Below are 16334 nucleotides of genomic sequence, written 5' to 3'. Positions count from 1 at the left end.
AACTGGCACATTTGGCATTATAGAGAACATGGTACAAAACAACTGTTCATTTAAGGTTTCTATATCTGTCATAAATGAGTTTTCAACTTTCACATGTCAAAATTGATAGGTTACCAAGGAAAAGCTTTGGAAAAAAAAGAAAGACATTGGCTGTTTACAGTATACACAATTTTAATAACAAAACTTCCCTGTACACTGCACTTGTCCCCCACCCCCACCCCCCACCCCACCCCAGTATAATCGTATTTTCTTCCCACCCTCCCGACCCACTTGACCACCTCCCACCCCCACCCACCCACCCAGATGGCTTAGGGTGATTGAACACAATAGGTTTGGACTGTACTTTCAGTTTCCAGTTTCAGTGTTGATAGGAATGTTCATCAAACATTCCATAGATCAGGCTTTTAAAAAATTGCCAAGGAAGAATAGGTTAATTGAAGGAGTAGCAGACATTTCCAAATGTCTGCAATAGCAGTATGAAAGCTTAAACAGTCATTTACTACTCGTTTTTTGCCTTAAATTATTTAAGTACTACGAGTTTGCCCTAGGTTAGGAACAGAAATATTTAATTATCTGTGGATGGCCTTATCACTTTTGTCTTCTGTCTTTTTCTGGTTGAAGCAATTTAACCAATAAGATATTGAAAAGCATGTCCCAAAACAGATTTTTGAGACGAGTCTGTCATTGTATTGCTTTATTAGGAAAATGATCATGTAAGTCATTTTCTAAAAATAATATTTCAAAATTTCATACTGATAGCCACACTTTGGAGAGAACGGGACATTTATAGCTCCCCCCTCATACTTGCGTAGGAAGTATGCCTTAAGAAAATGATACGCCTGTTTTGAATTTTAGGATTAAGACCTAGTGTTACATAGGGTTCATTTTTATTGGAAAGAGTCTAGCTCTTGGTGACTAGCATTAAGAATAAGCAGATGGATTTTAATAATTAGTGGAGTGGGAAAGTAAAATCAATTCCATTCAATGAATTGGTACAGAAATTAACTTAGGCACAGTAAGAAATTACATGTGTTAGTGCAGATTTTTGGCTTAAAAAATTAGTATCTTTGCTATTTGATGTTGGCAGAGGGTATTCTCTGAGTTGTGTATGGATTTGCAAATTTATCAGCTCACTCTCATTTCAGAAAGGTGATTGAAATCCCTGGCAAGCTACAGAAATGAATATAAATGATTCCAAGCTAGCTCTTGGTTACTAGGTGGGTACAGTATCATAGCCTTTGTTAGCTTGCTTTTTCCAGAGAGATTTAATTATTTTTCTGTTTTTTAAGTGGTCATTTTCCTCTAATCTTTAAAGTGAAAAAAGGGAGAGGGGGCATTGAAGAGGATAAAACGACAGCAAAAAACAAAAGGCCTAACATTATATTACCAGGATCTGCAGTGTAGTTGTGATGCTCTTCCACCCGAGCCAGTTGGTAAAGAGAGCACATATGACTAACAGCCTCATCTTCAAACCTGTGCTGATACCAAAACACAAATAGACCAAAATTAAAAGAAATTCTGCCTTCTATAGGCAATTGAAAAGGGAAATTTGCGCTTTAAATGGAAATGGAAAATGCTATTTGGCACTGTTATTCACTTTTCTCAGAGAGCATTGCCCAAAAAACGAAGGGCCAAAAAAAAATCTGTTAATTTTCAACTGAAAAGTATGCCTTGGTGGCCTTGGCTATTTTGTTCCCCTGAATTACTAAATGGCTTGCTTTTCCAATTTTCTTTCCTACATACATTAAGGATTTTGCCAATTGACGGTCCATTTCACTAACTGTAATCTTTAGGGTTAATGTGGGGACTCCCAGCCATTATTTCTCACCCTTCTGCTCACAGTTTCAATTAATTTTGGGTTGTGGTTGAAATGATGGAAACTACTCTGCTATCCTCCAGGGCTAGTGGAATCTTGTGTGTCCAGGACACAGTTGTATTGTGATAAAGTTGTTCTCTGACAAATGGCCATGGTTACCCTGATAAACGGGTTGGTAAATTTTAGCTTGTGGAGCTCTCATTTGTAATGGGGCTTCTGATCCAGCCCTTCTGTAAGGAAGCTGTGAGACGTGCTCTATGCCATAAAATCAGCTTCTGTCCTTGCCCAGGCAGGCCTAGTGTCTGGTTTAACAAGAGGTGAAATGCTCACTGCTCAGGATCAGCTGAGATGGGCTGAGACTTTGCCAAACTAATCTACCCACCTTAAAAATTGTAGAGAGCACATTCTTACCATAATTTGTGATCTTGTCTGCTTTTTACTGAGACACATTTTATTTGAAATGTAGGTAGACATCCCTCTCTTAGTATTAAATCTCATGGATTAAACTGTAATCTTAACATGTGTTCAATTCAATCCTGGGAAGAAATATGCCTTGAATGAAGGATATCATGTTAAGTAAAAGATAACTTTTTTTTATGGTAGTGGTTTTCTCTACGAATTTATGCCTTTTTTCTCATCAGCAAATGTCAGTTGTAAAAATGCTCATTCTTCTAAAATCAAGTCAGTAGTCTAATTTCATGGTTTTTGCTACTACATACATGGCACCTCATTTATGGAAAAATTCTGTGTCAATTGGTAACTTGCATATAAATCCTAAATATGTCATAGTTTCTCCATAGAAATCATAATGGAAGAAACAAAGTTGTGGCTCTTTTCTACACGAAAAGTGTGGCATCATTATCATTTTTTAATTACTGAACATTTATATTAATACCAGAGAACCTCCCCCCGTCCCCTTTCCAGCTGCAGGTCCCTGGGCCTTGCCCTGTTTGATGCAGATCATGTATAGTTGCCCATTTGCTTGGCTACCTTTTAACTTTGCTAACCTGTTTCAGCAAGAGTCATATTTCAAAATGCTGCCTTTCTCTTTCATCCCCTCACCTCCTTCGAGTTACCACTGTGTGGCTGCATAGGCATATATTGTGTTCTGCCATGAGAAGGTTTGCCTCAGATATGTGTTGTTCCCTTCACTTAGAAGGACCTGCTCTTACAGTAAGAATAGGTATCCATTAAAAAGTAAAAATTTAGCATATAATATTTATAAAGTGATTTTTTCAAGGTTCCTTTAAAATATATTCTAACAAGAATCAGTATTATGCCTGTTGCTAGCCAGTTATTTTTAATTTGGCTCTTTGAGGCTTGAAGATCAGGAAAAGGCAGAAGAAAGAGGTTTAAACCCCTTTGTCAAGGCATCTTTGATCTTGGCAGTTGAGGGAGAGATGGAGGTGGGGGGTGGAGGACAGGGGGAGAAAGAGAGAGACTGGAGAGAGAGTGTATTTGTGTGTGCTTTCAAACTAGAGTGAGCAGCAGCAGCTGGTCATAGGATTGCTAAATTGACTCAGTTTATCTCTTTTCTCTCCAAAATAATTTCTAAGTCTTTTTTCACATATAAATGTATATATAGGATTTAATAAACTAATTAGTAAAGTGATAATTTAACACTAGTTTAAAGTAAGTATCTAAATGCCACAAAAATCAACGTGTCCATTATAAGTCAAACTAGAGATATGAAACGAAGTCAGTGTAATTATTTAGTATTGATTTCATTGTAATGAGACCTTTTCACAATCACTTGGATTCATTGTTTAAATATATTAAAGAATATTAGAATTACATAAAGGGTTCTGATTTCATGATATGGACTTTGATAATATCTATTAACCCAGGTAAAAACTCTGGAAGAAGAGTGTTTAATATTGACCAGTCTTCAGCATATGTGAAATGCTACTCCCCACGCTGGCAGTAAATAGTAGGTTTGAGTAAATACCAAATTATCATACAAGAGAACTTTGCTAAGTCTCCTTTTAAGCAGCAAGCCAAGTTGTGGTACTTGGGGTAGAGAGCAATGATCAAACAAGTATTGATCCATATCTCTTTCTACTCAGTAGCTTCTTTCCAAACTGTTTTCAGTAGAAAAAAATAGCATATGGAGACCTTAGTGTAAATGTTTACCCACGATAGCATATAATTACATACATGAAATGTCTTATTTTGAATTAAGCATTTTTAGACTTTCCAACAAGAGTGCAAATTAATGTGAGCATCGCTTCATTTAACACTGAAAATATGGTTTCATTAAAAAAAATTAAAAATATTTCAACACGTCAGAAACCTAAGTCTCCACTTGGTTTGGAAAAATTAGCCTTAATGTCACCATTGGTAAAAATTAGATATGTATTTAGCCCCTACTATGTAAAATAGGTTACTTATCTGATGTGATTTTTGATGATGGGTAGATATTATACTTCACATTCTTTGTATGGCAGCTGCTGACACTTGCACTGTCCATAACCATTAATGATGATGAAGGGTCCTTCATGGGTGGGCTCATATTCATTATATGGTCCTTGGTCTGACATGTTTGACATATGGAGTCGTGTTTGGGATCGGAGCTGCCTGTGGTTCTGAATCATTGAGCACTGCCTAATTCTTCTTAAAGTGGGAGGGCAGCACTTCCTGGAGATGAACACTATAAAAATAATAAAAAAGAAAGAAAACAATAAAGCCATTGTTCCCGTAATTACCCGCTGAGTGAAGATGGCATTGTCTGGTTCGGGAAAATGTTCCTCAGTAGTAACTGCTATGCCCGCAGTAGTTGGGATTTCTTTGTCTCCCACATGGTAACTTGATGAGCTTATTCTTTTTGTATATTCAGTGGTTGGATGTTTATAAGTTGTAGCCATGGCGGTGACAGTGGTTGATAAATTCCAGCAGAGCTGAAATCCGTGGACTGCATCTAGTATATCCTCTCCTTGGGTGTGGTCGGGGCTGTGGCATAGGATGGAATGCTCCCACCGACCTTGGAAACTGCCCAGCCAGGAGGCCAAAGCACAAATTTGAGGGCTGCATTCCCACAGATTGCCAGAGAGGCCAATGGTTGTGAGGGATCTCAGGGAGTTTAAGATCTTGGAATCAAGGCTGTTTAACTTGTTGTTATCCATGAGGAGTATTTTAAGATTAGGCATCGTTTCAAACACTGTCAGGTCGATGGCTTTTATTTCATTTCCAGTCAGGTCTAGCTTTTCTAAAGTGCCCCAGGTCCACTCCATCCCACATGTCAAGTTGCTAATTTTGTTCCATTGTAAGAAGAGTGTGTGCAGACTGCTAAGCCGTAGGAAATGAGCAAAATTAATCTTCGTCAGCTGGTTGTGCTCTAGGTGAAGCTCTCTCAGTTTGATTAATCCTGCAAATCCATTGCGAGCCAAACTTCGCAAACGGTTTGTGCTCAAATCCAGAAACTCCAGACTACGACAGTCCCAGAACAGGCGTACTGGGATAGTCCGCAGGGAGTTGGACCGTAAATGCAAGGTCTGTAGCTTCCGGAGGCCATAGAAGAGCTCTGGGTGCAGAGATGACAGCTGATTAAAAGACAGGTCCAAATTTTGCAGGTTAATCAGTTGGGTAAAAGTTGTGTTTGGTAAATAAAATATTTTGTTGGAACTTAAGATTAATTCCTTAAGTTTATATAGTCCTTGAAAAGCATCTTCTTTTACTGTTGATATTTGATTATGGTCTAAGTGGAGCCAGGTAAGTTGACTGAAGCTGGCAAATTGATCCCTTTCAAGCTCTGTGATGTGATTGTGCCTCAGGGACAGGCCCAGAGAGCCCTTGTCTGTGGTGTTTGGCACTGAGTGGAAGCCCTGAGAGTCGCAGTAGAAGAGCAGCTTCTCACAGCGGCATTTGGGTGGACATGCCATACCCAGGGCAGGCAGCATTTTTAAAACCATACTCATTGCATATATTGCTGCCAGCATAGGGGCCCCTAATGGCCACTTGAAATGTAAGCCTGCAGAATATAATTTAAGGAAGACAAGAAGATAGGATATTTTTCAGCAGAGCGTATGGGCTATTAAAACAACAACAACAACAACATATCATTATGGCAAAAGATTTAACTACATATAACTTATTTTTCATTTGCTGCAGAAACACTAACCTTGTTAGTATGACTAGAACAAAACTTAAACCATTAAGAAAGAAGGTAAAACACATCCTGTCATCAGCAATATATGTTTTTACCTAAACCTCAAAATCCAAAAATGTGACAGTGATCTCCCTCATAAAATGTGAATTCAGTGGCTTATTATTTTAAAAGCGTTGATTCCTTGCTGACTGTACAAGACACATAAATACATGGACTTACCCATTCTTCTGAGCACATTGGAGCCTGCATTCAGTCTCGGTTGTCAGACTCAACGCAGTGAGTCTGTAAAAGGCTCTAACATGCGGGAGCCTTTGACCAGTTTCCTGTTTTCTGTGTCCCAGGCTTTCCGAGTAAAATTGAATCCACCAGGGTGAGTTGTTTTTTCCTTAGGATATTCCTCTCGAAAGCATTGGTTTCATTTTCTGTGACCACTCTGATCCCCTAAATCAGTTTTGAATATGTTATTAATTTCGTCCTCCTCTAACTGCTCAGCTGGTTAATCAAAGCTTCAGCCTCTCCTTTCTGCAGCCGTTAGTTCTCTCGGTCTTAACTTGTTGATGGCAGATGGGCGGCTTGTTGCAGAGAAGAGCTCCTGGAGCAGCATGAGTGCGTTTACTGAAAAGCTTTTCCGAGAAACGGCACAAGAATGGATTTGCTTGTGTGCTGCGACCACACAGAACTGTATATAAGCTGACGTCACCGGGTGACGTGTCTTTTGTTTGGGTTTTCCAGAAGCTTTACTGTTATAAAGCAGTGTGCTTTGTAACAGTATCGGGGTCGTTGTTAAGACCCCTGATTATAATGAAGCGAGAAAGAAGAACTCCTGACTTAAAAACATGGTATTCCTTCAGTGTAGGAAGCAGCAGTGAGGTTGTAATAAAGGCTGCATTCAAGAAGACCCGTCTGAACAGTGAGTTGGGTTAGCAGAGTGATGATTTTTTAATGCTTGGGAGAGCCAGTGTTAGACTGCCGATTCTGCATAGAGAGATCTAAATGGGCAGGAGCCTGCACGATTTATGAAGTGCTGATTTAACTGCAGCCTCTGCAAGTGCCTGCTGCTCTGGTAGTTTGGAAAGCTACTCAATCACCTTGCTGTCATGCTTGGTTAACATAGAAGTATGACTATGATTTGCTTCAAATGTGTTGGTAAACTAGCTAAGTGGGCTTTGCTTCTTTGTCATTAAGAGTTTAACATCATAAACCAAGAATAAAGGGCAAAAAAAAAAAAGGTTGGAAAACAAAGCATTTGGTTATTTTGCTCTTTGAGAATTTCAGGAGAAAGCTAATTAAAAAGATTCTCCTTCTCTGTCTTATTTTATAGTGTTTTATCACAGTGCTAATTGAAAAATAATGCTGATTTGATCTTCGGATGTCTTAGTAGGAGAAAAGGGTAGGTTGATACAGTCATTTAATATTGCATGCCCTAAGTGTTAACCGTGGAACAGAAATGATTTAGGACAAGTGGTATAGCATGGCTGGATTCTGACATGATCCCTTGTATTTACCTCAGAATTTCACCTACTTCTTCGGCTAAAAGCCTCGAACTGCTCTGGGATTGGGGTATTGTGACCCTCAAACAATAGAGCATTTGCACACTCAGTAGTGCCTACTGGCACACTTAAGAACTGACTTTGAGTCTTATACTAACTGTTGTTGAAATCTCTCTAGGGAATACAAAAGGTCACTCATACTCTGGAATAGGATTTTTGCTTTGGCTGTTTTTACTTGACCTAACACCATCTTCTCCCTGTCGAATAGCATCACTTTTCAGAATTTGGTTATGACTGTACAGCTCCATGTTTACTATTGTATAAATGTAAAAGATATTTCTACTGTGAGTCAGGGTCATATTTTCAGGCCTGACAAAGGTAAGGCCTTTTATACATCTGACATTATTGATTTGGCCTTCCAGGCCATTTCTCCCATATCATTGGCACTTATCCTTAGTAGGCCTTGTCTCAGACCTGAAGGCAAAAATCTGAAAACTACCCATTGTGTCTGTGAAACCAGAACATCATCAGTCTGTTGGCTTCCAGGGGCTTTATCACACTGGGCATGTGTAAGAAGTTATTGTCTCAAGGGGTTTAGTTTCTGTGTTGGAGTGTGGTGCTAGAGTGAGGACTGGAAGACTCCAAGGTGCCTTCCTCAGGGCTCTGTGGAGACAGCAGCAGCTGCACGTGTGTAGTTTGGCTCCTCCTAGAAGCAGATCCCAAGGTAGGATTAGAAGTATAAGAATTTTATTGAGGAAAATGCCTGGGATGTGCAAAGGGAGAGAGAAAACAGCAGGAATACACTTAGGTCTGGTAGAGTCTAACAACCATGGGGCATGTCTGATACCTCTGAAAGAAGAAGACCGAAGGAAAGACTCTGTGGGCAGTGCAGTTCTAAGATAGCGTGCCCAAGCCAAAGTTACCCATGAGTGGAACCCCTTATTCTCAGGAACTAGTACTCCCACTGTATTCCTGCTTGCTGGTTAAGGAAGGGAGGGAGAGGTCCTGTTTTAGACTTCAAGGGTGCCACTCCCCCAACTGACCTTGATCCTTTCCATAGTCTTTCTCTCTTGTAAGCTAGAAGTTCTTAACCTGGGTCCATAATTGGCTTGTAGAATTTTGTTGCTTGTGCATTTTTCTGTGGATAAGGTTTAATCAAATTCTTACAGGTCTGTGACCATAGGTTTCAGAGTGACCGTTCTATAGGAACTTGCTCCCAAAACTTCCAACAAGGGGAGTCTGACAAGGGTGTTAAATTTTTTTTTTTTTTTAAAGGAAAAGAAGCCCTTGGGATACTGTAAATGCTCTTATTGAAGTCAGCCACCCTCTGATTAAAAAAAACCTTTGCAAGGCAGGAGGAGCTGGATTAAATTCTTCCCTGAAGTAACAACTTTAATTCCATGTGGAGAAAAGCATTAGAACCAATTGGATTAGAGCAACCATGATTAGGAATGAGTTGTATGTGAAAATTTAGAGGGAAGAGCATTTCCTTCCCCTTAAACTCTTGGTTCCTTTCTGCTCTGTAGTCTGCTTGGTCTACTTCTTATACTAACACATGGAAAACCCTTAAATTACGTTATCCCAATACTGCTATAACAGATTTGTGGGCAAGGAAAACTGCACAGAAGAGCACCAGTGCAATCAAGAGTAATTATTTTTTGATGCATCTGGAGAAGTGGGCAGTAATGCCTGCCATATCACAGTACCCAGAGAGCACAGTCCGTCTAGGTCACCAGCCATCTTGCCCACCTTGCCCACTTGCCCTCCCTTTGGGTTCAAAAAGTTTAGACTGTGAAATCAAAGAAGATGTGGTGTTTGTCTTAAAATTGGTTGAAGTACCATAGTTCCTATTGATGGAGCTTTTTTATCATTTTTTGATCTTTATCTTTCTTTAGCTAAAAGGACTAAAAAACCCATGTTCTTTCTGAATTAAACTTTTTCTTGGTTTCATTTTACAACAGCTTTATTCTGCAGACATATGCCTTTGACTTAAAGTGGCAGTACAACCTCTGGAAGGTACTTTCCATATCATCTGTTTCAATTTTCACTGTTTTAGTTGTTCGTGACAAGGCAAAGGACAAGTAAAATCTAGCCCGCCTGTCCTCTCTGTAAATGGTTGTAAGCAAATTAAATGAGTCATGTGGCAGGGCTGAGGCGTTGTAGTTACCTGCATTACTCTACATGATAGTTTGCTTTGAATATATATTGCTAATTAGGGACAAATATTTCCCCACCTGGAGAAGCAGATGTATGGGTATACACATGAAATCTTCTAATTGGTGGTAGAGAGGGAGCTGGATTTTGCTTTATGCTAAAGAGTCAAATATTTCTTAACTAATCATGCCCGACTCCAAAAATTTTAATACCCCAGCACCCAGAGGTGTAGTGGGGAAGCACAGAGGTGCTCTGGAGAAGTATGTTAAAATAAACCTTTTTGCTTCCAGTCTTGGTCATCGTTCCTTGGAGATCTCCTTACGATTATCAAAAAGTGATAGACATTTTAGGGTGGAGATCCAAGATTTGTGGGTCTGAGTATATCCCCTCCTAAGAACCTTTTAGGGTTCTTAGTTGGCAGCCACATACTTGGGCCTATATTGTATCAATACCTGTATTAGAGTGAGTGGGTTTTACTAGCCTGTTTCTGGAGGCGGGAAAGAAAGAGGATGGGAGAATATTCTGATAAAACCTAGAGTTGTTCACTGCTTTCAAATGTGTGTATTTGGAGACAAAGATTGACTGTTCTTTTAAACTATTTATTTATTTATTTATTTACTGTGTTGTGTCTTCATTGCTGTGTGCGGGCTTTCTCGAGTTGTGGCAAACGGGGGCTACTCTACGTTGCAGTGCTCGGGCTTCTCCTTGTGGTGGCTTCTCTTGTTGCGGAGCACGGGCTCTAGGCTCACGGGCTTCAGTAGTTGTGGCGTGTGGACTCAGTAGTTGTGGCTCACGGGCCTAGAGTGCAGGCTCAGTTAGTTGTGGCACGCGGGCTTAGTTGCTCTGCAGCATGTGGGATCTTCCCAGACCAGGGCTTGAACCCGTGTTCCCTGCATTGGCAGGTGGATTCTTAAACCACTGCACCACCAGGGAAGTCTGACTATTCTTTAAAATTTTTGATTTGCTCTTTAAAAGCTACTGGGGTTTGGCACTAAACCGTTTGTTATCCTCCCAAGAACCTGAACTTATCTGACAGAGGCAGATAGAATATGTAAGGATTGATGGACTTACCAATCTGTCATGTTAGAGGTGGGCTAAAGAGTAGTTGATTTATCCCAGGTAGAGCCAGAGGATCTGAGAACATTTAAAATTCTAGGCTCTTAGAGTTTTGGTGAAATCACAGGGGACCACTGTTGAGTGTAAATAAGTATCTCTATTGCTGGGATCTTTCCTTTCAAAAGCCCTGTAGGAAGTAGACTGTCCACATTAAGCCTACAGAATCCCTATTTTTGACCTCGTCCTTGCCCTCCATTAATTGTGATTTTTAAGTTCTTTTGTTATCTTTATTAAACATGACCGAGAAAGGAGTAGGAAGGAGTGATGGTTACACCAATGATGATGAGCTGTGTCCCTTTTGGTGCTGTGACTTACAAAGTTTGGTTTTGGAGGCATGTGCTTTTTGGCAATTGTTGGTATTGGTGGGGTGGCAGAACTAGGATCATGTGACAGCCTAATTCTGTTGTGCTAGCATTGTGTTCTGTGCCCAGGGCTAGAAAATTCAGCAGTAAATTTTGGAGTGATGCACCTTAGGTAAAGGAAGATTTTCCATAGAAGTTTGAGCAGAGGTACATTTAGACCACAAAGATTTTTTTTTTTTTTTTTTTTTTTTTTGCGGTATGCGGGCCTCTCACTGTTGTGGCCTCTCCCTTGCGGAGCACAGGCTCCGGATGCGCAGGCTCAGCGGCCACGGCTCACGGGCCCAGCTCCGCGGCATGTGGGATCTTCCCGGACCGGGGCACGAACCCGTGTCCCCTGCATCGGCAGGCAGACTCTCAACCACTGCGCCACCAGGGAAGCCCTAAAGATTTAATTTTTAAAAATTTAGTTTTGGCTGTGTTAGGTCTTCGTTGCTGCGCACAGGCTTTCCCTAATTGTTACGAGCAGGGGCTACTCTTTGTTGTGGTGCATGGGCTTCTCATTGTTATTAAAGAAATTAATTTTGTTTGTGAAATATTTTACAAAGATTTCTTCCAGTTAGTCATTTGTTTTTTAAAGGTTTTATGGTCTTTGCTATATATACTAAATTTTAATGAATGGCAGAGAATCTTTTCCTTCTCGTTGGAAGGAAAAACAAAAGTTTGTTCTCCCAGAGGTCACCACCAAAATGGGTAAAATCCTCCAGGAAATTCTAGTTCTTAATACTTAAAAAAAAAAAAAAAAAATCAATTACAAACTTAAATGTAATTTCCTGTATGACTTTTACTTACTGTTCTGACCCACTGTGATGTCATTCTGAACTCCTGTCAAGCCCATCACAATACAGGGTCTTGCTGAATTAGAGGTTGCTCTGAATTATTTTATCTCAGATTAGAAACCCTCTGAGAGAAGGATATGGCTAATCCTGCCTACTCCAGTGGATGTAGAGTGCTCAGTAAAGATTGTCTAAGTAGATAGAAGTCTGTCCACGCAGGAGGAAGGTGGAATGGCTTCTTCATGCTTCTCTTAAAGATTGGTTTTAAAAGCCCTTTCACTGTCTCAGCCAAAACTGTGTTGCTTAGAGGCAGTCCCAGCTAATAACCTTTGCCTCTCCTCAATTCCGCTGATATTTACTTGTTGAGGAGAAGCTTTATGTTGAAACCCCAAACATACCATATCTTTTTCTTAGAAAGCCCTTTTTTCACTGTGTAGCAGGGGCATACATATCAACATTGAGTGAGTCCAGGTGGTCTCTCTGCTTAGTGGAATAGAGTCTCTCAATTAGGTGGGAACCGAGAGTCACTTATTTTAAAGATTCATTGGGCAAATTTACATAACAGCCTTAATCTCAAAGAGAAGTAAGATCTTGTTTTACAGATCAGCAAGCCTTCTACTTTCATCAAGCTCATTATTAAGTTTGTAAGTGTGTGTACTCACCCCTATTATATTTTAAATTATTGGAACTGTAAACTTGCTATTTGGACTGGTTTTTTTTTTCTTTTTTTTTAAGGGATGCTTTGATTTAAAAGGTGGTCTGGGGCTTCCCTGGTGGCGCAGTGGTTGAGGCGCAGCCTGCCAATGCAGGGGACTCGGGTTCGTGCCCCGGTCCGGGAAAATCCCACATGCCGTGGAGCGGCTGGGCCCGTGAGCCATGGCCGCTGAGCCTGTGCGTCCGGAGCCTGTGCTCCACAACGGGAGAGGCCACAACAGTGAGAGGCGCGCGTACCGCAAAAAAAAAAAAAAAAAAAAAAGTGGTCTGTCTAGTATAACCTAAAAACTTGAGTAAGTAACTGCTTCTGAACTGCTCCCTACTGATTAATGAGGCATAAGCCTCTATTTCCTAAAGTAACAAGAAAGACAAATTGATTTTTAAGGTAGTTTGACAAAGAATTAACAGATTCATGTTGTGTGAATTTTGCTGTGTGAATGTAATTCCCTCAAAAGTCAAGTTTAGGGCTTCCCTGGTTGCGCAGTGGTTGGGAGTCTGCCTGCCGATGCAGGAGACATGGGTTCGTGCCCCGGTCCGGGAGGATCCCACGTGCCACGGAGCGGCTGGGCCCGTGGGCCATGGCCGCTGGGCCTGCGCATCCAGAGCCTGTGCTCCGCGGCGGGAGAGGCCGCGGCAGTGAGAGGCCTGCGTACCACACACACACACACACAAGTGAAGTTTAAGGATTTGCTTTTATATAACTTTCTAAGTATTATAAATTCTTCTACCCAAATTGAGGACGTTGCAGGGAATTAGGCTCTCATGAGGTTATTGAACCCAACCTTTGGATTTCAGATAACAGATGTTTTCTGGAGTAAATGATCTATTAGAAACACCCCCCAAAATGTAGCTAGGTACAATGACAAATTTTACTAGGTTTACTTCAGAGTGAGTGCTTGAGTATCTAAGAAATGTACTGAGACTTTCCTGATTTAAGCATTAATTATGAGGTCAGTTTGATTTTTTTTTTTTTTAAATTCAGTTTTAGCCACCTTTGCCTTAGATCCTGTTATTTTGATCTTTGAGATTGTCAGTAACTAATTATACTTGTCAAGTTGTCTTCTGACTGATGGCCATGAATAAATCACCATTTACTCCTACAGGTAGAAATGCTCATATTTTCTCAGTTTTTGTTGAGACTCTGTTTTTTTTCCCCTTAAACCCATCAATATTAGTGGATTACTTAACTTTACTGACAGTACAGTTGGAGGAAAAGGTAAGGGATATGACCCTGACCAGATTTGACAGGGACCATATCAATGTGTCAGTTATATTTCAACTTTCAATTTTAAGTCCTTTTTTGTCTCCTTTCTGTCTTCTGCTAAATAACCTGTATCCATCAATATTCCTTCTCTTTTCTTCTAATAGCCCAGAGATGGAGGCAGAGGGACAAGTGTCATTGTCTCCATTTAACAGATGGGGAATAAGAGAGAGATTGAGTCACAAATGTACATTAAAAGGCACTCAGAAAGCATGTAACCACATCTCCCTATCCCCAGCTGTTTATCTACTATGCTGACTTATGTACTGATGGCATATCCATACCAGAATGTCTTGAGGGTGACCATGGGTAGAGAAACACTGGGTTAAATTCCTTTGTCCATTCATATCTCTTCTGTAATTACTATATGTTTTACAGAAAGAGCCACATTTGTTGACAGGCATTTTGTAAGGAAAAACTTTTAATATATTTCGTAGTTTAACCTAGTTGATGTCTTACTAGCTATTTCTAAGTACATGGCTAGCTATCTCTACCTGGGATAACTACCTTTGTCCCTTTTCTTTCAACTACCATCCATTTTGATTCTGCTTAGAATGTTCCCCAATGCAAATGTCCACTCAACCCACTGACCTCTGAACAAATGCTGATTTACATACCTCTCTTAGAGTGGCTGATAGGTTCTTTTCTGTGCAATACAATTGCGTTAAGCTTAGCCTAGAATTTTAAGTAATCTTACAAAGCATACTTATTTGGCCTGTATAATATACACTGTTAACTGAAGTAATCTGACAAAGAATTCTTATTTGAGCTATATAAAAATACGTTATTAACTCCTATCCATCATGGTACATCTTAGTTTTAAGACTTGTTGTTTCACATTGTTTTAGTGCCAGGTGCCATCTTTCACATTTTGACCTTCTTCGTATCTCAGAGTTCTTCAAAATCAGGTATAACCTGTTCTTGCTTGCAGTTCTTGGAGAGCTGGTTCGTTAATGAAATTGTTGTATGCTGAACCTTTTTTTTTTAACATCTTTATTGGAATATAATTGCCTTACAATGGTGTGTTAGTTTCTGCTTTATAACAAAGTGAATCAGCTATACATATACATATATCCCTGTATCTCCTCCCTCTTGCGTCTCCCTCCCACCCCTCTAGGTGGTCACAAAGCCACCGAGCTGGTCTCCCTGTGCTATGTGGCTGCTTCCCACTAGCTATCTGTTTTACATTTGGTAGTATATATATATGTCCATGCCACTCTCTCACTTCGACCCAGCTTACCCTTCCCCCTCCCCATATTCTCAAGTCCATTCTCTACATCTGCTACTTTATTCCTGTCCTGCCCGTAGGTTCTTCATCACCATTTTTTTTTTCCTTTAGATTCCATATATATGTGTTAGCATACAGTATTTGTTTTTCTCTTTCTGATTTACTTCACTCTGTATGACAAGACTCTAGGTCCATCCACCTCACTACAAATAACTCAATTTCATTTCTTTTTATGGCTGAGTAATATTCCATTGTATATATGTGCCACATCTTCTTTATTCATTCATCTGTTGATGGACACTTAGGTTGCTTCCATGTCCTGGCTATTGTAAACGGAGCTGCAATGAACATTGTGGTACATGACTCTTTTTGAATTATGGTTTTCTAAGGGTATATACCCAGTAGTGGGATTGCTGGGTCATATGGTAGTTCTATTTTTAGTTTTTTAAGGAACCTCCATACTGTTCTCCATAGTGGCTGTATCAGTTTACATTCCCACCAACAGTTGTATGCTGAACCTTGAATTAAAATATAAATTTAATTTTTCAAGCAGAACTTTAAGCAAAAGTCTCACCTCTTGGCTTCTCTTATTTTGGCAGAACCCCCTCAATTTCCATCCTGAAATAATATGGAGCCCCTAAGAGTTGTAAAATTAGCTTTTTATGAACAAAGCCACATGGTGCTCTCCCCAACCACCTGTATGTCCCAACTTGGGGCTAAAAAATTGATTTTTCCATGTTGATCTGAACTTAGTTATTGACTATCATTACATTTCCTTGTAAATTACTGCAATGTGCATCTCTTTCCTTGTTTTCCAGGCTGGACGTAAAGAAAGAAGTGATGCACTCAATTCTGCAATAGATAAAATGACCAAGAAGACCAGGGACTTGCGCAGGCAGGTAAGCTGGAAGAAGTGTTGATTGCTTTCCCAAGTTCCCACTTTAGTTGTTTTGGTTAAAATCCCAACAAATACTGGGCACATATTCTTTCTTGAGTTAACGGATGAATTTTCATAGAAAACTGACTATCTCTATTTGTTTTTTGCTAATAAGCTTCTAAATGGCTAATAAAATCTCTTGGGGACCTGGAATAATACAGTCCTACTGGAATGGACTGAATAAATTAGCTCTAGTGTGAAAAGGATGTTCAGGTAAGAAAATCAATTTAAAATTACTTGGGGATCTGTGAAAATACCCTGCAGGATCTTGTGATGTTAACTTACAAACAATAGAGACAGGAATTGAAGTTATTTATTTGACTTGCCCCATTCTGATTTTGATCCTTGATGGAAATGTGTTTCTAGTATAAATATGGT

General features: G+C 39.9%; 2 protein-coding genes across 3 annotated transcripts in view; one reads left to right on the top strand and one right to left on the bottom strand.

Moving 5' to 3' along the window:
• Positions 1 to 16334, top strand: part of CTNNA1 (catenin alpha 1) — a 177855-nt gene that overhangs the window by 114925 nt on the left and 46596 nt on the right. Inside the window, exon 8 of the mRNA XM_004282059.4 lies at positions 15838 to 15918. Coding sequence (XP_004282107.1) covers positions 15838 to 15918 — 81 coding nt within the window. The remainder of the gene's footprint in view (positions 1 to 15837; positions 15919 to 16334) is intronic.
• LRRTM2 (leucine rich repeat transmembrane neuronal 2) lies at positions 1031 to 8721 on the bottom strand. Of its 2 annotated transcripts, none has more exons than XM_004282060.2 (2): positions 6141 to 8721; positions 1031 to 5783 (listed from the first exon to the last, which is right to left on the bottom strand). In XM_004282060.2, the coding sequence occupies exons 1-2, from the start codon at positions 6142 to 6144 to the stop codon at positions 4237 to 4239; spliced, it is 1551 nt and encodes a 516-aa protein (XP_004282108.1). In that variant the 5' UTR covers positions 6145 to 8721; the 3' UTR covers positions 1031 to 4236. The 2 variants fall into 2 exon arrangements, with proteins under 2 accessions (XP_004282108.1, XP_049564032.1); XM_049708075.1 differs by having other exon boundaries at positions 1031 to 5355.

The sequence above is a fragment of the Orcinus orca genome, chromosome 3 (genome assembly GCF_937001465.1).
Source record: "Orcinus orca chromosome 3, mOrcOrc1.1, whole genome shotgun sequence".
In the NCBI taxonomy this organism is placed as follows: domain Eukaryota; kingdom Metazoa; phylum Chordata; class Mammalia; order Artiodactyla; family Delphinidae; genus Orcinus; species Orcinus orca.
Note: the sequence above shows the minus strand (reverse complement) of the source record. Positions and strands in the feature narration are given on the sequence as shown.